The following is a 24,779-nucleotide window of genomic DNA, read 5'->3' on the forward strand; positions in this document are numbered from 1 at the left end:
AATAGCGGAAAAAAGAAACTGCATTATATGATATAATGAAAAATGATATAAAAAAAAATAACAATGAACAAATTTTATTTTTTGTAATACTGTTAACAAATATATTCGTTACAACATTTCATAATCCATTAATGTTAACGTCGAATAACGTCAATTTCACTCGAAAGACATTGGTATTCGAACTTGAATTAACAAAGTTGACCACCATTTGCATTCACGCATGCTTGAGAACGGCGCCTCATTGATGCCACTAAAGTGTTCAAAAATGCTTGAAGGATGTTGTTCCAGATGTTGGTTAAAGCCTGGCCTAAATCAACCAATGTCACTGGCTAATTTGGTAAACGGCGTAGACGTCGTTCCATTTCATCCCAGACGTGCTTGATCGGCGATAAATCGGGGGAAACAGCTGGTCTAGGCAAGACATCGACATTCTGTTGAAAAAAAAAGTTCCTGACTACACGTACAACATGTGACCTTACGTTGTCTTGCTGCAGAGTTATGGGATTTGCTGTCTCCGTATGAAGGGTATCACATGGCGCTGAATAATTCGTCTCGATAGCGAACGCCGGTGAGATTTTCATTGACAATTTGTAGAGGGGTCCTTCCACATGCTGTTATTCCACCCCACACCATAACGCTACCTCCACCGAATTGTCGACGTTGCACAACACAAGCGTCGTGGTACTGCTCCCCAACGCGACGATACACTCTACAATGGCCGTCACTGTGATCCAAATGAAATCTGGATTCATCAGTGAACAGACTATTGGCACAATCCTGTATTCTGAATAGCAGATGTCGTCTGCACCAGGCTAGTCTAGCGATACGATGACATTGAAGCAGTATTGGGCGCATCGCTGTAAGTCTTGGTCTGATGTTGTGCTCGCGCAGACAATTACGCACAGTTCTAGACTGATTGGTCGAAGTCCAGGAATGCTACAAGGAGTCAAACTTGCTGTTTGGAAACGATTCCTCAGGTACACAAGTCTAATGTGGTTGTCCTGTCGACGCGACGTCACACGAGGACGCCCAGAACGTGGTCGATCCCGATTGTTACCGGATTGTTGGAAAAGTCTCCATAATGAATGGATGGTGTGAACACATGTTTATTGAAGTGTTCGTAGGCATGAGTTTTACAGGCCAAAACGGTTTGGAGTAAAAAATGTAAAAGGTTTGTTTGGACACTATTCGTTAAGGAAAGCACTTTAGTTTTGACAAAATTTACCCTTATCATGCCACGATTCGGCGAAAACCAACGTAATCGTGCTGTTGGGATGCTTCAAGCTGGAATGGCGCAAAATATCGTAGCAAGAAACTTTGGAGTTCATCGGAACACTAACCATGAAGAAGTCCGTGCATCCGAGTCGGGTACTATCCGATATTGTTAAAAAACATCACCTCTATCGATTGTTTAGATTTTATAAATATAAACAATAAAGAAAAATTATACTAAATTTTATAATGCAGTTTCTCTTTTTTTCCCGCTAGTATACATTTTTGGATATCGACACAAATTCATGTGCTGCAACCCAATTTTTTCTTTGACCCTGGTGGAAGTTATCGATTGGTGGTATATTATTGTACCTATCATTTTGGGTGTATGCAATCATTCCAATCCACAGTGTATAAAAATCTATATAATATATGCATTAGTGTTACAGAGATGTCTGCTGTCCAATTTTTCTGCATAAATACTTTTTGGGTGGAATTACGTGTGTACATATGCCCAGAGGTTTGAGTAGTTCTCGGTCACTTCTTTTTATATAGATTATATAGATAGTATTTGTAGAGTTTATTTCTGCTTTGTTGATAATTTTGTTCATCAGCCTTGCCAGTTACCTTTGGGTGGGCGGATCCAATTTGCAATTGGATTGTGGCCCGTTTTATTTGTAAAACCCACCTTATTTGATTGCAAGCAGCTCTATTTCGATATTTCATTATGTGTTATAGGGGGTCAGATTGCATAATCATACCTATGCGATACATATGTTCTTGTATTTTTTGTTTTATTTGTTTTAGATTCATTCTGACCCCCACTAGTTTATTCTGTTATATAACTTCGTCATTTTCAAAATAAATGACTTTTCAATTCACATCACTGTCCTATTTTCACTGCCTTTATCAAGAAACAAGCAAAGGCTACTTGGCAAGTCATTAACTAACAAAGAATATTTCATGCGTCTTTACTAAGTAATAACACGTTTATCATTTTGGATATTTTATTTTTCAAAACTTATGAAGTTTGAAAGCATTAGAAAATGTTCAGGCGATTTCACAGATTGTATTTCATCACTTGTCGATATGCCTGATGTCGTCTCAATCACACCTTTCGTTGAATTCTGTGCATCTGTAAGAATGCCGGGGATTTCCCAACTCTTCTATTTTCATGACGGTGCTGGTATCCTTAGTGTTAAGGAATTCAAATACAGATTGCAGATACTGGAGTTGATGTGGTGCTGCAATCAAATTCATAAAATAAATGAGTACTATGAGATATACGTGTAATGAGATATAAAGGTCAGTTGATTCCAGAAATATTGAAGTATGCACGCCGTTCTACAAAGCATGTTTGCCCAACTCACTATTTTGTATTCCTTAAAAGGGGTTTAAGAAATTGATTACATTTTCCATCAAAGTAACAAGGATTATGAGGACAAATTGTTCTTTGTCTTCTAGTTTATATTTCTTGTCACTAGTTCCATGATTAGAAATTTCCCTGTACAATTTTTTTTAAAACCAACAAAAAACAATCATACCAAGATATATAGACATGAAGTTTGTGATGTCAGCCGTATTTCCGGTGCTCATGTGGTTCTCTACTTCCTTGAAGTGGAACATGGCCTATCTGACGTAGTCAGTGTACACTTTGAGAATGGCAGTAATCGCGGGGGTGGCGTCTGTAGTTATGTAGGTAGGTAGAACTTTGCTCAGCCAGACTTTGGTCTTCGTTAAAGGTTTGGTGATAGGAAATCTATCAAACATTTACCACAATTTTTGTATTTTTAGAATTCGTGAATCAGAATTTTACAATAGCAAGAAATCGATTCCTAGAAATAATGTAAAATAACATTCAGGCTTACCTTTTCTGAAAACTGCTGGCAATTTCTTGGTGGAATCGCCATAGATCGTCCATACTCTCTATGCTGTCTCTATCTCTAAAGGGCAGCGAAATACGCATTCATGCATAGCTAGTCTATACATATTTTCTATCATAACAAACTTCACTTTCGATACAATATTTTGATAAATCATAAACTGGCTAGGCTCCATAGAACTAATGTTAAAGATGGCGACCTTCACAGCTAGACGTCGCATTTGTCGTTGTTGCTTAGTGAATTATTGCGCGGCTCAGTTGATTTCTATTTTTCCGACTTTATGTACATTTTGATAAACGAAGCTTAGCATCTTTGTCTCTAGTCCGAAATATCTGACGTTTTTCTGGCTTTTTTATGATTTTGATATTTACCGTGCCAGGAAAACGTCAGAACCAGTGCCATTACGTAAACTGGAAATTCGCCCCTCCAGCTGGAGGCGGCATGCTCGGACCGATTTTAAATATTTGCGAGCTGAATTTAATGTTAAACTCATAATTCATCAATAAAACGATGCTTCTTGTACTTCTTAATATCAATTAAAAGAAACAATCACTCCACAATTCGATAATACAAGCACACAATTGTAGTCAAACCAAAATTTCGCTGTCATTTGAGCGAACGAGTCACCTGACTCAAAACAGCTCAACAGTTTGTTAAAATGTTTTCTTGGGGCTGTTTTTTTTTTATTATCAAAGAACCCATAAAATCGATATTAGTAAGTAATTGATGGTCATCCAACATCAAGGGGCTCTGGTAGTAAAATTGGATCTTCCTTGAAATTCTTATTTTTATCATAAGCCTCCAATTTACCAATAAAATAGTATCTGATAATCATGTGTACAACTTGTTCCGACCAAACAAGTTTCTTAATAAATTTCAAATAATACATGTCAATAGAGCATAGTATCACAAAATGTTATAATTAGACATTCAGTACTTGGTTAGGCAAATAAAAAATATGTTTGTTTCAGGTCGTCTCTGATTTTAAAAAAGGGTCGGTAGGTAGGTTTTTATTTATTTATTTTTTATTATAAAAAAGAAATATGTGCCTTCAATGAAAATTTTATAGTTACAGTTGTTATATAATGTGTTTAATAGATAAAAATGGGTTCAGAGCACAATGTTTAATTCATTGACAAAATACACATTATGTGATCGGGTTTTGATATATATACATTTACAATAAATATATGTCTTAGCATATATCAAAGTTGTCGGACATCATATACAGAGCAGAAACCATACCAATTTTTAAAGGTGGTACAGAATATGCACAATACTTGTGCACACTTTCCTACATGTATTTATTCATGGACATTGTGACTCATTTGTTTGTAATCAATGTGTCAGCTACTTCTACCCAAAACACAATATTCAACCACATACACAATATATTTGACAAAAAGCATTGCATAGTATATACGCCATATAATGTTTATTAGGCTAAAGACTACCCTTGTACTCGGGGTTTGAGTGACTTTGTACATGTGTATTCTTGTGGAAGTCCTAATCTTCCACCGGATAGTTCTTTATAATTACTTACATGACAACGAAACAGCTTCTAAAAGATTTGCCACCATTGTTGTAGTTGATACTGTTAACTCTTAACAAAATGATTTTGAGTAATAGTTCGTACATCGATAAATTTAAATTGGAAAATTGAAAAAAAATTAATAGGGTCAGTGAGTATATCTAGGGTGAGTCAGGCGACCTGAAACAAACATATTTTGGCCTTATAAGTAAGTACCCATAGAAAATTTGATCTATAATTTATATACCCGATACATGTATCTAAAAACAAATTCTCCTGAACTCATTTTTTGTTCAGTTTTGATGAAATTAAAAGCACTGATATTGGAATATTCACAGTATGATTTCTGTACAACAGATTAATATGATGGAATTATTCTGTAATTATGAAATCATACTGTGAATATTAATCTGTTGTACAGAAATGACAAAAGCACAAAGTTTATTTTTAGCGAAAACTTTTGAATGAAAAATATAGCATCATGAATAAATTTTGTTCTTAATACCTCTGCAGTATTTCATCATAGACTAAATGTTTTTAACAAATTATGAAAGAGCTCTACTTCCGTTATTTCTACACAATCATTAACTACTGAGGGAAAATTGGCTCAGGGGATTACATAAGAAGCAGGCAACTATACTTATTAACAACAACCAAGAACATCCAACTTCGTCCTTGCGGGACGTATGCACAACTCGGTAAACCTATGACTATGTGATCAGCTGGTGATGAAGTTCAAGGTTGTTAACTTCGTATCGTAAATATTAGAGGAACTATTTACCTGTCTGTAAGACCCTGTTTTCGACCAGTTGTCACTGCACCTCTTTTTATCATCTCTGTTTTTATCTGAGGGACTTTCCAACATGAATAACGCGAAGAGGTTTCATCCATGACTTGTGAACTTACGTTTCCATATACATACGCTTGAATTTAAGCGCACTTCTAACCACTCCTAGAACAGTCGCGCCGCCTACCGAGTAATGACGTGAATGCTTACTATTCTCTTATCACTTCTGGTTTACTAATCACAAAAGGATAAGTGGTACATACTTTTGTTTTAATATGTCTAATGCGGGTTTTTGATATTCCTCTTATAATTTTAATTCATTCTGACAATGTATCAAGTTCTTTTTCATATTTAGCCCATCGTCTGACACAATCCTCGACAGAATTCATATTAGAGATGAACTTCTGTCTTATTGAATAATGCAAACTGGATCTCATTTCTTTTCGTGAAATTAAACTGATAATGCAAACGCTGTAGCGCTATTCTTCTAGTGACACTGTACTAAGCCAACATTAGAGCTCTTTATTCCTAGTGACACTGTACTAAGCCAACACTAGAGGTCTTTTCAGCTAGTGAAACTGTATAATATTAACACTAGAGCTCTTTTTACTTAGTGCTACTGCACTATTCAAACATTAGAGCTCTTTTCATCTAGTGAAACTGTAAAATACTAACACTAGAATAATGCAAAACACTAGAGCTATTTTCTTCTAGTGACACAGTATAATGCAAACACTAGAATTCATTTCTCTCAATGACATTTGTTTTGTAAAACATTTGTGTTTAATTGACACCAGTGACCAAGACAAGATTCGAGTCATTCTATTATTAGAACAATGTCACTTCAATATAAAGATTGCTTATCACTTGTTTTCGCCTAACAATGTACTTTCAACAAACAAAAGGTCAGCAAACATCATTTTTGTATAAATGTTAAACTTATACGGTAACAATTTTGATGCACCAGATGCGCATTTCGACAAATAATGTCTCTTCAGTGATGCTCAACCGAAATGTTTGAAATCGGAAATAACAATAAAGTGTTAGAGCTATTATAGCCAAAAAACAGCATGTACACTGTAATATTTTAAAAGCACTGGATTAATCACTTGGAAGCATTAAATAAGATCTGAGGATTTTGGACTGAGTTTGGATTTAATAGCCGATTTGTGACAGGCAGGCTACTGACAAACAAGTTGATGGTACAGGGGTTTCAACAGTGTCGTTTTAAAGTCAGCATTTTGCAAATTCTACGGTCGTTATAGTAATCTATAAATACAACCACTCATTCCATCGAATGCTGTCTGACTTGATCCATAGTGATTGTTACCGTTCTTGGCACAATAATTGTGACTACGGATAACTACGTTTACCTGATCAAGATATAGGGCTCACGGCTGGTTTGACCGGTCGACAGGGGATGCTTACTTCTCCTAGGCACCTGGTTCCACCTCTGGTATATCCAGGGGACCGTGTTTGCGCAAGTCTCTGTTTTGTATTCATTAAAGGAGATAAGAGATTGATCACTGTTCGTTATTTTCTCCTTACAGTTTACCTTCTCGTGTTGGAATTCACCTCGGCATTAAACCAACATTGGACACTGATACTGTGTATCTATTGGACACTGATACTGTGTATCTATTGGACACTGATACGGTGTATCTATTGGACACTGATACTGTGTATCTATTGGACACTGATACTGTGTATCTATTGGATACTGATACTGTGTATCTATTGGACACTGATACTGTGTATCTTTTGGACACTGATACTGTGTATATATTGGACACTGATACTGTGTATCTATTGGACACTGATACTGTGTATCTATTGGACACTGATACTGTGTATCTATTGGATACTGATACTGTGTATCTATTGGACACTGATACTGTGTATCTATTGGACACTGATACTGTGTATCTTTTGGACACTGATACTGTGTATATATTGGACACTGATACTGTGTATCTATTGGACACTGATACTGTGTATCTGTTGGAAGTTAGTCATTTGTTACTGATATATTTTTCTTTGCAAATAGTGTTAAAATCTTTGAATACCTTTGTGATTGATTTCTGCTGAATTTATTTAAGAATATTCTAACCCATAACACACTGTATAATCTCTTTTCTCGTAATACTAAAATTAAAGCTTTTCCCCCTCTCATCTTCAGATTTGATAAACATGTTGTTTGACCTTTACAAAATGACTGTTCATTGTTTATTCTTTGATTTGTTCCAACACAAATAAGTTGTCGGCTATTTCCGATACGGTGGGTACATCGAATTTGGCCGTAGATTTTGGTCCCCGTGTCTCAAACATCTCATACAGGTAACTCGGTCCAGGACCATCCATGTGTTGCATTCTGATTTCCTTTGATTCATTGTCGTATTTCATAAACATATCTACAAATAATAGACAGAATTTCCATCACGAAGTCAAATAATCTGTATTTCACATCTGTTTACGTTATACATGTATAATTCTGTTGTATTCTTACTTTTATAGGAAAGAGATTCGAAGAAGTCCTCTTCTTTGGGAATCTGTAGTTTAAGGATGAAACGTTCGTCTAATTTCTTTGTGTCGTAGGGAACGTGGCGCTGTATAAAAGAATATGCCTTGATTTACATGCCAATTCAACCCTTTTATTGATTTATTTTATATATTTTCATTCATTGAATCTTTTCTCATATATCTCTATTGAAATTGGCACTGATTTCATCTGCGACAATGAATGCCTGTTTGTTGCAAACTAGTTCGATCCGATTTCAGTACCACCTGCCTGTATAATCATTACCAAATATGGAGAATCATCAAGGTCAAAGAGTGCATTGGCTGTTCCGTTAAACGTAACGAATGGGTCAACCATATGGTATTTTGATACTTAAATCTAGTTTATATTCTAAAACAATACATAAAAATATAAATACAAACAATAACATGTCTTTCTTTGTTGTTTCATCGGGGGATGAAGGTAGTAATCATTGCAGAAAAAAAATTACATAACCCGCTTAAAGCATTTTATTATTTAGATAGATTACAATATGCTTGCTTTTTATGAAATAACACTAGTAATCTTGGATTGCGTGTTATAAGATTTCTATTTTCATGTTATTATAAACTTTCTCAAAACACCATTACTTATGTCTATAAATAGATAAAAATTTAATTTTCCCAGTAAATCACGCCCATTAATGGCAATATTTTCCCTAATTGTTTGCTTGTATTAAAAACTCACCTTCAACAGAACGGACGTGGACTCTGGTAAGACTGATGACACATCAAAATCTTTCCCATACTGGACCACAAAACCCACCCTGGCATTGCAGCCGTGTACGTCATCCTCTATGATGCAGCTGAAGAATCGCACCAGGAAACGAACTGAAATACAATAGTTGATGGATAAAGTTTCTGGGAAAATATCCTCTATAATTCATTATTTTCTTGTTGAGCATTAGTCTTTTATCAAAAATTATCTAATTTTAAAAAAAAAGTGTTTGTTTTTTATTTGGTTTTTTTTAATTTTTTTATTTTGTGGGTATGTTTTTTTTAACTATTGTTATGTGCTTGTTTTCTGGAATTGGGGTATTTGTATGTGTTTGTTTGCAGGGTTTTATTTGGGAAGTGTGGTTTTCTTATTTATCTTTTTGTTTGGGTTTGTTGCGTTTTTCGGGGGTACTGCACCCTTGCGCAACTGTGGACTTCCAAAGTCTATAAATTTGGCAAAAGAAGAAGCCAGGCATAAATGTCTATAAAACGTTTATTACTAATGGCTCAATCCGATGGATGATCAAAATTTATCTCCCAATTAACTGTGAGAAAATTATGAATTGAATAAATATGTATAGTTAATTAATTTCTTCCCAGTTCCAAACAATAATTGGAAATAAAGTTTAACCCTTTAGAATAGACAACACTAGTATTAAGACCATCAACTGCCCATTGTCTACGTAAACGGTGCATTGTGACGTCATATTAGCTGCTATGTTTGCTTTCTCTTTCGTTCAAACCAATCAAGAACAAAACGTACGAAGGTATGAAGAAGCTTTAATAACGTCTGTGGTACTTTCCAAACTATTTATTTGTTTTACATATGGGACTGTGCATGAAGTATACCGCAGTGACGGCGACATTTTTGCAGACGCATGACAGGTTATACTCATCATTTTTCAACTGATGAAGAGCAAACCACGTGACTCAAATGCGTAATCATTGGAGCGAGCTCGTCGCATCGATCACTATAAACGATACAGACAGATGTTGGGATGACAAGTTCCACAATATCAGCGTAATACAACACTTGGTAGATATACCACATCGTATTAAAATATGATTCATATGTAAATTTACAATATATTTCATATCATTTATAATACATACCCCGTTTGGGATCGTCTCATATTTCGTTAATACAGAGTAGGCATATATTCTTTTAGGGTATGATGACCATTTTACCGACAACACAGTACCGTTTCCGTAACAGTTTTTGAGGTTTATTTTTAGTATAAACAAAACAAAACAAACAAACAAAAACAAAAACAAAAAAAACCCAATGAGGATATGATCAAGCAGGTGTACATGTAGGCCTATGTATATTCGCGCTTCAATACGAAAATTTGAAATTATTACATATCAAATCATGAATGGTTTCATTACCATTTACATTGTATAACCTGACATACATGTACCAAACTAGTGACGTAGTATAAGTTTTCCTTTAGCAGATTGTAAATTTTCTCAAAACTTGTTTCCTACGATAAACCAACCCTGTTGGGGTTTTTTAAGAAACAGAATTACAAGTTTATCTACACTGCATGTAAAAGTATAATTACATTGGTTATTCCCATCATTCACTTTCATTGGCTCGCCATATAAAGTCATGTTTTCACTGTTGGCAGAGACATAAATTCCCGATTCACTGGCAATACGAATATGATATGGAATGAATTCATCACTTGTCCATACAAAGTTTTTGACTGCTCTTGGAATTTTATCGCTTAGTGAAAGCCTTGATATTTCCCGGATGAGGCAATCGGGATGTACATGTACGCGATCGAAAACTATTTTTAATTCCCGAACATTATGGCCAACTCCGTCAGTTTCCCACCGCCATACTTTCTAAAACAAAAATTAGCGCATTGAAATTTTGATATTAATAGACAATAAATAAACAGCTTACCGTTGACTCCTTTCTTAATTATGGTTTGGTTGTGTGTATTAAAATATATCAACCGATATATTTTAGTGCTTTCTTACTACATGTATCATATGGGCATTCTTTAATACATGTATATCATTATTACAGTAACTTGATCCGATGTGTAGGATCTTGTCGAGTTGACAGTCGCGGATCATCGGATCACATGAGACGCGAAGCGTCGAGTTTGATCTGATGATTCGCCCCTGCCATAGAGAAGTGATCCAACTCTGCGGATCAACTTACTGTAGTAATGATAAATACATTATATACCTCCTTATGTATTTTTAAATCCACGTTTATAAGATAATAAATGTATTCTATATTATGAAACATACATATGGCGTGTAAAACGTTGCACTATTATATTAATCTTGTTATTCATATTCGAAACTTGTAATTTATATTCTAATGGATATCATTCATATTCGAAAAGTTGTTATTCATATTCGATAATTTTATCATTCATATTCAAAAACATGTTATTTTTATTCTAAAACGTGTTATTCATATTCAAAAACATGTCATTCTTATTCAATAAATTGTTATTCATATTCTAGACTTTTCATTCATATTCAAAAACATGTGATTCATATTCGATAATCTTATAATTCATATTCAAAAACATGTGATTCATATTCGATAATCTTATCATTCATATTCAAAAACATGTGATTCATATTTGATAATCTTATCATTCATATTCAAAGACATGTGATTTATATTCGATAATCTTATCATTCATATTCGATAATCATTTCATTCATATTCGATAATTATGTTGTTTATATTCGACAATCATGTCATTCATATTTGATAATCTTGCTATTCATATTCAAAAGCATGTAATTCATATTCGATAATTATGTCATTTTTATTCGATAATCTTTTTATTCTTATTCAATATAATTTGCCTCCTGGGTAATATGACGCAATTTGAGACGGTTGTAAACTGAATTTTCATTGGTTTGAAAAGTGAAAGTAAGTATGGTAATGGCGGGAGTTGCTGCATATCAGGCATCATTACATGCACTGATGTAGTTTATCTTGTAAGCATTGTTAGAAGTTTGCAGTTCTGTAATCAATCAATAGACATTCATTACCTATGAATGTGCTGCGTACACATGATCCAGATATGGTAACACCATAATCTACTTTCGTTTTCACATACATGCACCCAATGAGCAGAGACTTTACAAACAGATAATATTACCCACAATGCAAATTATATTGAATAAGAATTGAAAAATTCTCGAATAAGAATGACATGACTATCGAATAAGAATGACATGATTATCGAATATGAATTACATGCTTTTGAATATGAATAGCAAAATTATCGAATATGAATGACATGATTGTCGAATATAAATAAAATAATTATCGAATATGAATGACATGATTATCGAATATGAATGATAAGATTATCGAATATAAATCACATGTTTTTGAATATGAATGATAAGATTATCGAATATGAATCACATGTTTTTGAATATGAATGAAAAGTTTAGAATATGAATTACAAGTTATTGAATAAGAATGACATGTTTTTGAATATGAATAACACGTTTTAGAATAAGAATAACGTTTTTGAATATGAATGATAAAATTATCGAATATGAATAGCAACTTTTCGAATATAAATGATATGTTTTAGAATATAAATTACAAGTTTTCGAATATGACTAAGAAGATTAGTATAATAGTGCAACGTTTTACACGCCATACATACAGTGAAATAAGTTTTTGTGTACGCAGTTTTGTTTGTGACTAGGTCTATATTTTCAACAACAACAACAAAACATTAAAAATACAACAACAAAAAATTGCGTTAATGCAATGTGACGTCATCAGTTTCAGAGAATACGAATTAGAAAATCACAGTGTGATGATCCGGAAAATGGAATCACACTGTGTGAATTTTACAGTATCAAAACGCAGATTAGTGATACATGTAGGTATATATTAAATAAAAATGCATATTATTACAATGGTTAAAAGGAACAGTATAATAAAGGACTAAAACGTGAACAAAGTGCGTGAATCATGTTTAACCACGTGTTAAGCTTATAGGGTAGAGAGGACTTGGATTGGATTTAGCGATATCCCCTTTAACCAAAAGATATTACAGCATAGACATCAGTTTTTGCAATTGAAACCATGATAAATTTTAAAATCGTATGGCGGTTCAGGCCCTTTGGACCCCCAATAGGATTTCACCCTGGACCAACAGGAGTTCCCACATCAATTCTTCAGATATTTCTGCAGATCATCAACTCTGATTCTCGATCCGCCCCAGATAAAACACGATTGACGCTCTGGCCATTATCTGTTCTTGTAAATTTCCCTACACTTACCAGTTTTATTTTGGATGCTTTGGCGAGTCCTTTCCAGATTATGTCGATCTCTTGCATACTTTTCCGTCGTACATCTTTCTCATTGATTTCAATGATTCTGTCATTTACCCTACATCGAAAGTTGTTATGTTGTCATGCCATGATGCGATATAACTTTAAAATACTGTAATTCTTATCTAATACAACTATTACGAAAAACTAAATTTCAAAGAACAACTTTATTTTTACAATGTTGTAAATAGGAAATAGGTTACCGTGTCTTTAATTTATCTTATTAACTGTTATTTGTTATATTACTCGTCGTAATGTTGATTAGAGCGACGCTTTTTCTTTTCATTTTAAACTTTTGTTTACCATATAAGCTACTAAAAATCGATATGAACATTATATGACTGAATTTTTCAGAGCATTCGTGTTGGCTGGAGAGAGAAAAAATAGAGAGAGAGAAAACTTTTGTTATGCTAAATTCCATGTCCCTTTGAGGTAAATGTAACCTTTAATTTTTCCAACATCGGGCCAGAAATGAATCATGAATTTCTAATCTGATAGGATCGCTTATTTTTACTCGCGTATCTAACTACCTTTGACGAAGTCTTGCACTCTAGCTGTAAACAAAGATGCTCGATGGTGTCTTCTCGTACTATTTAGTAGCCGTTTTCGATGTTTATTTATTCAATCATATGATAAAACAGTTATTGAAATAATATATGAGGTAAATTAGATGATTTAGCCTTGAGAAGCACACTATACAGATATAGTAATAGCTGTGCAATATCCTACGTGTTATTCATTTTAACTGTTAGAGGCCAAATGATCTATTTTCAAACTAATTTTGGTACCTTATTTCGTTTTGAGCTGCACTATAAACTTGCGTGACCACGTGATACACATCATCATGGTTTCTAGGATGTTTTGTAGATTGAAGGCTGAACATGGTGTCTCTGCTCCAAAGACTCTGAAAATTTCTAGCTCTTCGATTTCTTCTTCTAGATCTCAAATCGTCAGAGTCACTACTTGAATTACTCGATGTCTTGAAAAAATGAAATATTCTTCAGTAGATTGAAATAATAAATATTAGATGATATGAACTAAATGTGTTCTTTTTCATTCGGTCATATTTCTGTAGAACAAATGAAATATGCAAGATCCGTGTGTAATGAATTATCCGCACTAAGAGCTGCACAGGTAATGGGAGTCAAAACTACAAGTTTCATTAAATCATATGACGTTTTATGATCATTTAGACGTGTTTAGATAATTAATAGATCCTAAATGATATAATAAGAAACGAGATTTCCTTTGAAATTATTCGATATTCAGATAGATAGATCAGAAAGGTATATGCAATGAGCTGCTGATTAAGAAGAAAATTAATCAATCTCTTAATACGAAAATGAATTAGCCTCTGAATAAGAAAATGAATTAGATTTGAAATGATACATACATCAAAATTGGTACCGTATAAGTTTTACATACAGAAGTGGATGAATCCCTGTTCTTAGAAAACAATCCATCAGCGGCATCAGCATGTACATGCTCCTCCTCCTCCTGCTCCTCATCGTCATCGCCTTCTTCAAGAACTTCTGCAGGAGTTACAGACGTTAAAACTCTGTCAAATATAAAGTCATTTGTTATGCTGCATCTCCAGGAACGTTCCCCCATCGTTGTTGATAATCAAACACTGCTGCTTAATAGATATATCATTCGCTCAAAATCCCATGCCGTGAAATTCCTTCGATTAGATACGGAACATTTCCGGGTAGCGTGATACGTATATTCCAATGCTAAATATAATACTTCCCCGTTTTATGATACCACGTGCAATTGTACCAAGGAATCGTATGTATCTCCTCGGGATTTTTTTGTCATGGTTGGTTAGATTATACACAGAAGTAGAAAGACATGTCTGTAAAATGATATTATGCTCTACAAATCTGTATTCGAGTACTTGAAATTTATCTATTGAACCGTTTATTTCAAATACACTAATTTGAAAATAAGAATGGTGAAAAATGCGGTATTTTCTATCTACATGTAATTTGATTTGTTAAGCAAAAACTAACAAAACAGCAAAGCTAAAAAGAAATCCTTTTTTATTGATTAATCTCTGTAAAAACACTATTTGATAAAATAGATCACATGAAGCCACCAACTGACGATGCAATGTCACGTTTCCTTGTTGAGGGCAGCAACAGTCATTAAATCTATAACTCCTCAAGTGTTTATGCTTAATTCTGTAATTTCCTGTCAATATGGAGTCCCATTTCCTCTTCGTGTCGAATGTACAAAAACATATTCATTAGCATCTGCGATTAAAGTGTTTAATTACCTTTATAACTTCCTTGTATTTGAAAAAATCGCAGTTATTTCAAGTAGAAAATTAAATGTCTAGACGGAGAATGTGATACTTTTTCTTACGGTACCATCTGCTTCGGGTTTTTTTTTCTGCAGTTTAGAGTTCTGTAAATTTATGAGTCTTTTCATAAAATAGTGTGAAATACGAGACATTCAATTATTGCTCATTGTAAAAATACATGATTATATTAAAACACGTGATGTCTCGATATACAATACTTCAAACAAGTGTTCATATGGCAATTACATATATAACTTATTGACCTACGTGGGAATTATCTATGCCAGACCAATTGAGTTTTCATGTTTGACGTTCAATGTTTAATTAGTGATACCAACGTTCGACGGTCCTAGACCCAACGGTTCTGTCTGTATCAATCCTTCAATGTTCTGCTACTAAGTGATACTACAAAATTGACCTTTGGACCTTGAAGAACAAAACGCGTCCTCCACGTGTCACGAGGAGAATGTGTACCAAGTTTGGACCTAGCATAAACAGGTGAATCTGTATCATGGTACATGTATGGCGTTGTCCGTCTGGACCTTGTAGGTAAAATATAAATTAAACTGTATGCTCCAGTGTGTGTTGTTTGATGGAGTATACAGATTTATGCTCAATTTATTTTGGTGTGAAATTCATCATAGTTAGGGCAAGAGAAATTTTAAGGTTATTCATAAAAAAAATGCACCATTACGAAGATCATATGGAAATGTAGCCCTGTCCCGAAATTGGACAATTTAAATATCTCATAAATACATATATATGCATGTATATATAATATTATTTAAATTAATTTGTATTCACCTGAGGATGGATGTTAAAATCCAGAAAGCGCTAGTGATTTAAATATATTTTGGAACTGTATATTTTCCTGCTTTTTTTATTGAATTATATATATGTATATATATATATATACATACAGACAATGATACATACACACATATGTATAGATACATACATAAGGACACATGCAAATAGATACATGCAGATATATACATACAGATAAATACATACATAGACACACACACATACAGACACACACATATACATACATACACTCTGTACACACACACACACACACACATACATACATACATATATATATATATATATATATATATATATATATATATATACACTCTGTACACACACCACACACACACACGTACGTACGTACGTACGTACATACATACATACATACATACATACATACATACATACATATATATATATATATACAAAGCACTAAAATGACCGACACGAACAACGAGATTGTCAAATTTTCGGGACGCCCCGTCCCTTCTTCAGGACAAACGAAAACAATTACATAATGTGGTCAATATCAACAGAGCATAATAACAAAAACTACATATAAATACATCTAGCACTACAACTACACTAATCTACAAACGTATTTACAACGCAGACTACATGTTTTTGGTCTTTAGGCTTGCCAATCAATGTTAAAAGTGGAGCGAATTAGGACATGCCTTATTCGTCCAAAGAGCTGATCCAAAATGTCCGAAAAGAAAAACAATAAACTTAATTAATCTCAAGTGGAACGAGTTAACCCAATTACGTTGACAAATAGTCAAGCTAACTCGTACCCAGAGAGATTTTATTTTAACCATGCGTAATTTATAAAAGATAATAATAAGTAACAAATACAAAAAAATAAATAAATAGTAAATAAATGAAAATAAGGTATGTAAACGAAGTAAGAGATGAACAAAGTTTGAGAGAAAGATAATGTAAACAACAAGTTTGAATAAGTTAACAAAATGGACCAACTCCAAACAAAAACAAAGATTAGGCAGCCCAGGAAATTGAATCAACATCAGACATTCCCGTACTGATCATGTCTAGGGTAGATGTGTAAAAAAAAACCCATAGAATCACGGAAACTGATAAAAACCAGTCATGGTTTTATTAAGGAAGGTATAGCTCACGTGGAGCTGCCTATTGATAAAGTTTATTATGAGCCTGGAAAAGCTGGATCCATGTTTGGGAAGATAAATCTCCCATTCAAGATGTTAGCAATAAGATTTGACTTTTTTTCATTGATGTACTTTCTTATTTGCATGATTATTCGTTAGCATATATATCATTTTGAAATTCCATCTTTACATTTGTTTTTGCAGGCTTATAAGGATGATATTTCTGAGCTGGCAAAATGGTACAAGTAGCTTCTCTTGTTTCGGAAAGTCGTTCTGCATCAACCGTTAAAGGATACTACACTGCTTTCATGCGCTGGAAAAAATGGGGGAGTGATAATTATATTCAGGAGAGTTTGCCGGCTAAGCCACTCCACGTAGCTCTGTATCTATCTTGCCTGTCACAACAGTCAAAGACACACAGTCCCGTCACGCAAGCTTTTTACGGCATAAAATGGGCCCATTCAGTGATTGGTGTACAGTCTCCGACGGATTCCGATCTTGTTAAGAATGTGTTTGAAGGTGCCAAAAGACGCACATCTGTACCAGCATTCTCTACCCAAAGTTCCGTGCGCTCCTCGCACTACATCTCTGTCAACGGCTTTTTACAGAAATCTTGTAAAAGTTTCTATTATCCAACATTTATGTTTTGGACTAAATATTTAGTCATATTATGATATGTTTTTAGTGCTATTAAATTGATGCTTGCTGTAAATTGTTTAAAATCGCCGTTTTCTGATCATAAATTTGGAACTACTTCCCAATATGCGTATGAATGTAGGACATACACGTTGTGGAGATTTAAATGTAAAAATGAAATCAAACGTAAGAAAGGCTGTAAAAATATGACAAAACTTGTAAAATAAGAGACAAACAGCTGAATGGTAAATATGTACTTATTAAAGTGTCAGTGGGCTATGAAAAGAGCCTGATGTATCACCTGTTACCCGAACTTTTAAAGGGAAAGGAAACCAAGAATGATTGTTTATACCATGTGATTATATTGTCACGTGATTCCAAGCGTTGACAGAGGTGTATGTGAAGCTTGCGTAACGCGCCCTCTGTTGAGAGAATGCTGTACCAGTGCACAAGAAGGAGCCGATAACTCTAGATCTCATCTACAAAATGTACGAGGCTTTATTGGAGTAGGAAAATCTTAATTCTCAGCGAACCATTTGTGCGTGTTTACTTTCATATGCTGGATTTCTCCGAGTGTCTGAATTACTTAATCTTAAGATTTGTGACATTACGTTTCATGAATCACATATGTCAATTTTCATCGAAAATTAAAACAGATATTTACAGAGATGGGAACTGGTTAGTCATAGCACGTACAGGATCCAAACTTTGTCCAGTCTTGAATTTAGAAAAACTATTTTCATATGCCAATCTTTCTGTTCAGTATTCTGAAACGTTTTTGTTTAGAAACTTGGTCAAGTGTTCAAATGTTTTCAAATTCAGGAATGACAATAAGCCTTTGTCTTGCTTTATCCCCACTTGTTAACAATATTAAAGATTGTGACATAGTTTGAGGGCAGGCGGTGCATCCGCTGCAGCAAATTTTGGTATTCCAGACGACTATTCAAAAGACATGGTCGGTGGAAGTCGTAGACTGCCAAAGATGGTTATATTAAAGACGTTAAAATAAAGACTTTCGGTTTGTCAAAATTTGGGTCTTTAACTTTTTTTTCCATTTTTTATTCCCGTTCTTTGATCTTTCGACATGAGCGCTAACCGCGTCATCATCCACTTTATATAACGCGTTGTTAGGTGTCAGGAGAAATATAATTCTATTCGTTTGAATTGATGAATTAGAGTAGAATTATTTTCTCCTGATATGAGACGCTGTAGATGGCGCTTTGTCGCGACTTTTTTTGGCGGGTTCATGGGTTATAGGCAAGAATTTGTTCCGACGTGTTGGCGCTCAACCAGTACACACACATTTTTCGTTTTTGATAGGACTGTGCATAGGATTTTGTATTATCACACGAGTGTATATTATGCATTCTTAGTAATGTGATTTTCATATGTGTTTATTATGCGACTATGGATGATGTCAAATGATGGACGATGTTATAAGAACTGTGGTGATAAAGACATGTCATTATGATTTCGTAAATCTTATTGTATAGTTATATCATGCACATTTATGCGGCTTGATTGTGTTCTATAGTGTGGTGAAGGTATCTGATGATGAGCGATGTTATAAGAGCTGTGTTTTCCAGATTATGATGGTTATCTTGAGTATACATGTATATATAATATATATATATATATATATATGAAAACACAGCTCTTATAACATCGCTCATCATCAGATTGCATATATATATATCTTAATGTATATATATATATATATATATATATATATATATAGTGCGGTATAAGTTGAGTGAAAATTAAACATGAGCGCTAACCGCGTCATCATCCACTTTATATAACGTTGTTATGTCTACAGGGTCTCAGGGGTGTCAGGAGAACCCACCTTATCCGATTGCACGCAGCTCTATTTCGATATTTTATTATGTGTTGTAGGGGGTCAGATTGCATAATCATACCTATGCGATTACGCATTTTCTTGCTTGTATTTTTGTTTTGTTTTAGACTCATTCTGACCACGATTAGCTTATTCCGTTATTTAACCGTCATTTTCAAAATAAATGACATTTTTTAAAATTCACATCACTGTCCTATTTTCACTGCCTTTATCAACAATCAAAGGCTACTTGGCAAGTCAATAATTAACAAAGAATATTTCATGCGTCTTTACTAAATAACACGTTCCATCATTTTTGATATTTTATTTTTCAAAACTTATGAAGTTTGAATGCATTAGAAAATGTTCAGGCGATTTCACAGATTGTATTTCACTTGTCGATATGCCTGATGTCTCAATTACACCTTCCGTTGAATTCTGTGCATCTGTAAGATTGCCGGGGATTTCCCAATTCTTCTATTTTCATGACGTTGCTGGTATCCCTAGTATTAAGGAATTCAAAGACGGATCGCAGATATTGGAGTTGATGTGGTGCTGCAATCAAATTCATAAAATAAATGAGTACTACAGCGATATACGTGTAATAATAAAGGTCAGTTGACTCCAGAAATATTGAAGTATGCAGGCTGTTCTACTTAGCACGTTTGCCCAACTCACAATTTTGTATTCCTAAAAAGAGTTTAAAGAAATTGATTACATTTTCCATCAAATAAGGATAAGGACAAATTGTTCAGTCTTCTAGTTTATAAAGTTTATTTCCTGTCACGGGTTCCATGATAAGAAATTTCCCTGTACAAGTTTTTTTTTAAACCAAAAAGGAAAACATACCAAGATATTTAGACATAAAGTTTGCGATGTCAGCTGTATTTCCGTTGATCATGTGGTTCTCCACTTCCTTGAATTGGGACATGACCGACTTGACGTAGTCCTTGTACACTTGGATGATGGCAGTAATGGCTGGGGTGGCGTCCGTAGTTATGTATGTGGGTAGAACTTCCCTCAGCCAGACTTTGGTCTCCGTTAAAGGTTTGGTGATAGGAAATCTATCAAACATTTATCACAATTGTGTATTTTTAGAATTTCAAAACCGTATCCGTGAATCAGAATTTTACAATAGCAAGAAATCTATTCCTAGAAATAATGTAAAATTATATCCAAGCTTACCTTTCCTGAAAACGGCTGGCAATTTCGAGGTGGAATCTCCATAGATCGTCCATACTCGGACATTCAAACACAAATTCATGGTCTGTCAAAAGTTGATTTAGTTTCTCATCGAACATGACTGGGGACCATTTATTCTGCTCAGCTCTCCTCATGAGCATTTTTATTTTCCCTAGGAATTCCAGGATATCTGAAACATTGTAACAATACTATAGCACTATTTTAAAATATCAATTCGAATATAATTCTATATATCTTGGAAGATTAGCGAGGATTTAGAAATACCTTCCAATTGGAAATATGCAATATGATCAATGATCTCCCCGTAAGTTTGTTTCTGCGCTGCTAAAACAATTTCCTGTGCGACATTATCCACATTGGATGTATCCATCCAGCTCTTGAGAATCTTCCTCACGCGAACATTCATGTTCAGGTCATTCTCCGTCATCTCGTGTGCTTTGTTCTTCAAAACATCTATAAAAAAATTAATAAATGTTCTTGTAGGTTTGACCGATACCTACATATGCGCATGTAGTATTTGAATGGACGAAAGTATTGTAATGATTTTGCCATTTATCATTGTTATATACATTAAATTAGCTCTAAATTACATAATGCTGTATTAAAATTTTTCTAACCGAAATATTTTAAACTCGTGTAGTTATTGAATTTATTCTTTAATTTATGAAGACAAAGAAATTGTAGACTTTAATTAACCAAACCTCGGTGTCTAGAATTTACTACTTCAAAATATGAACTGCTTACAGTACCTTTACATTTGGTAAAAATCATTTCATAAAAACTGGACCATAATTAGATGATTTCAATGCTTTGAGATTTTTACCCAAGTGTCGGCACGAAATTTGGTACACACCATATTGGGCTGTTTGTGTGTTTGGCCACAAAATGCAAGTAAAGGAAAAAGTAGGTAAAAATAGCTACCTGGTGTAGGTTTAAATACCTAGATAAGTACCCACGTAGATAGAAATAGTCTATGAGTGGGCCTGTTAACAGCCATAAAATACATTTCTACGATAAAGGGGCACACCATCAAAAATCAACAAACCGGGAGAAAACTAAAAAACTTAAAACCAGTTTAATATCTCCAAGGCATTTAGAAAAAAAGTTCGGAATATTGGGTGTTGAGGAAAGACGGACAACGGGAAGACTATATGCCCCGACCACTGTGGCGGGGGAATAAAAGTATTGAAGTAAAAAACAACCCGTTGGCATTGCTTTAGGCTCCATGAAACAAATTTATGCATCATGAATTGTAGTAAATTCGTCAGTAATCCAGTTCACTTTTACCATACTTACAGAAAACTATTTGGTTGAGTTTTGTAGTTGCGCACTGGAAATGGGCATTCAAGAGCTCCTCCGCAATGTTGTCGAAAGCCCGTTCTCTGAACATCATTTGATCACTTCTGTACCATGCACTCAACTTTGCCACAATGTTGTGTTGTGTTAAAGACATCTCCGCTAAGAATTAAACGATGCAATGAAGAGTAAAATTATATTCAATCCTTGTACAGGTTGGGAACAATTCCCCTATAGCGAGATAATCGCGCGATTATCCCCCTCTAGCGAGAGTAAATATACCCCGTACAATCGAGAAAAACACCGGTGGGGTACAGCTCTTCGCGTTTCACGTGAAAAGAAAAGTGCTAAAATGTCCGATACTTATGCAAATATATATTAAAACAAAAACACCAACGATTTCAGACTCTCTTACGCAGCAACTTTAATATGCAATTTCTTGACTATGTTGTCAATTTCATAGAAACAATTCGCATCATGTTGATTGTGCGTCGCACTTATTCAGCGTTGCACGGGATTTGCCATTTTCAATAAAGACGCCAAAAACGCCCGTTTACTTTCTCGCTAAAGAGGGATAATCGCGTTTTAGCATGAATATCTCGCTATAGGGGAAGTGTTTCCAACCTGTTGTATACTTATTTTGGATTAAAACGTTTTGCCCTTACATGTATATGGTCCATCTGGGAAACTGCGGAAGTATGGCATCAACAGCTTCCCCAACAATTTGGTTCCTGGGATAGGGTATTCTAACGTAGACTCGCTTCTTGCTTCAGTATCGCTCATCGAGTACTCTGGCATATCCACATAATCTACAAGCCGCCGTAAGCTTCCTACGAGTCTCTCTAGTTGTCCGGCAATGACACGTAGCTCATCATCAGAACCAATAGGCTTCGAGAGTGAACCTGAACGAATGTGAAAAACAGAAATCTTCTGGATGTTGAATATCGCTATACTGGAAATACGTTTATAACATTTCGTGCGTGTTCGAATGGTTTAATCTCCCTAAATATAAACCTCAAAGATACTCGAATACATTTCAAATAGTGAAAATGTAGTTATAAAATATCTTACCGTGAAAAACTACGAACAAAACCACGAGGACTTTCAAGAACTCCATGCTTCGCTTGTTTGGTGTGACTTCTATCACCTGTTGTCTCCTAATACTCGCACTCACTCGCTCACTCCTTTTATATCTACCCGGCGTCGCGCTGTTTAACAATGGACCGTTAAAATTTGATGACACACGCATTTTGGTTGAGGGGGATTTCAAGGATATAGTTCATAATTAGATTTAGGTATTTTATTATTCCCACTCCGAATATTGTAGAAATGAATCTTTAGAATTTAAAAAAAATCAATATATTAATAAAAAATGCACATATAAGCATACTTAATATATTTTTTAAATGAAAATGATCAAAATTCTTAATTGTAATACCCTCGGTCGGGCCTCTTCTACAAGGTAAATTAGGATTTTGTCGTGTCAATATCATCGAATGCGTTGCGTGTTTTGATTTCATGGTGTTTATTGCCCTTTATTTATTTTTTAAATATAAATCTCCTTTTTAGTAATAACGGTATAATGAACTCCGGTTGTGTGTTTGTGTTTGCAATATAATCATATTTTCTAACAACACTCAATAGGACCGCCATCTTTACGATTCCTTAGATAATGTACAAAACATTCGGTCAATGAGACCTTTATGAATTACGGATGTCAATACAAGTCGACATAATTTTGACGTTATAAACATTTCATTGAAAGATGACACTAATTTTATTTTGCCATTTTGAGGTATAACACAACAACACGAGGCGGTTGTACGTTTCCGTAGATAACTGGTAATAACGAGGCGGCAACTACATGTACCTTGTAATAAAGAGATGTGAACTCATTATAGCGAGAAAACTAACTCGTTATGACGATATACAAACTCATTATATCAAGATAACTAACTCGTCGTGACGATGTACTGACTTGTTATAATGAGATACAAACTCGTTATAACGAGATAACCAACCCTATAGAATGAGGTACTAAGTTGTTAGATCGAGTCAATGTTTTTTAATCTCTTAAAAATAGGTTCAACCGGATTTCATACTATGCATACCACTACAGGTCTTTGTACATATGCGGTACTTCGCTCACAACTGGTGATGTCTGAAATTAACGAATGGTTTGTTTGTTTGTTTGTGTTGTTTTACATCCCTTTGAGAATTTTAAATTCATTTTTAGACGTCACAGACTGTAAATGAAGTGCCACAAATGTAGAACTACGGTGTATGCATGGAACCTAGGGTCGTAGCGGGGAGGGTTCTTTATTTTGCCTGCACGGAACCTTGGTTTCCAAAGTCTCATCCGAAAGACCTGCGAAATGCCTAGAAGTCAAGAACAAATTTTTGAAACGAAATAATAGTGCTACATTTTCACTACATGAGTTTGGGTATCTCTGCTAATCATGGATATGCACAAAGCTGCTCCGCTGGGTTTCTTGAATTAAAACTGGAGGATATATTTTAAAAACTGTGTCATTTTAG

At 34.5% G+C, this 24,779-nt stretch overlaps 2 protein-coding genes and 1 long non-coding RNA gene across 3 annotated transcripts; 1 reads left to right on the forward strand and 2 right to left on the reverse strand.

Moving 5' to 3' along the window:
* Window positions 1–7,480: 7,480 nt before the first annotated feature.
* On the reverse strand, window positions 7,481–15,145 carry LOC130046293 (uncharacterized). The gene is made up of 7 exons (XM_048889361.2): window positions 14,453–15,145; window positions 13,816–14,006; window positions 12,977–13,085; window positions 10,252–10,537; window positions 8,658–8,800; window positions 7,920–8,019; window positions 7,481–7,824 (listed from the first exon to the last, which is right to left on the reverse strand). Exons 1-7 carry the CDS (start codon window positions 14,636–14,638, stop codon window positions 7,640–7,642), a joined length of 1,200 nt encoding a protein of 399 aa, XP_048745318.2. The 5' UTR covers window positions 14,639–15,145; the 3' UTR covers window positions 7,481–7,639.
* Window positions 15,146–15,458: 313 nt separating this feature from the next.
* Window positions 15,459–19,373, forward strand: LOC130050177 (uncharacterized). The gene is made up of 2 exons (XR_008798590.1): window positions 15,459–15,881; window positions 17,474–19,373. It is a non-coding gene; the product is annotated as an uncharacterized LOC130050177 (long non-coding RNA).
* Window positions 19,374–20,052: 679 nt separating this feature from the next.
* LOC125658198 (uncharacterized) lies at window positions 20,053–23,462 on the reverse strand. Its single transcript, XM_048889365.2, has 7 exons — window positions 23,313–23,462; window positions 22,907–23,143; window positions 22,242–22,403; window positions 21,210–21,398; window positions 20,928–21,114; window positions 20,592–20,806; window positions 20,053–20,297 (listed from the first exon to the last, which is right to left on the reverse strand). The coding sequence occupies exons 1-7, from the start codon at window positions 23,356–23,358 to the stop codon at window positions 20,158–20,160; spliced, it is 1,176 nt and encodes a 391-aa protein (XP_048745322.1). The 5' UTR covers window positions 23,359–23,462; the 3' UTR covers window positions 20,053–20,157.
* Window positions 23,463–24,779: the final 1,317 nt, after the last annotated feature.

The sequence above is a fragment of the Ostrea edulis genome, chromosome 9 (genome assembly GCF_947568905.1).
Source record: "Ostrea edulis chromosome 9, xbOstEdul1.1, whole genome shotgun sequence".
Classification (NCBI taxonomy): Eukaryota; Metazoa; Mollusca; class Bivalvia; order Ostreida; family Ostreidae; genus Ostrea; species Ostrea edulis.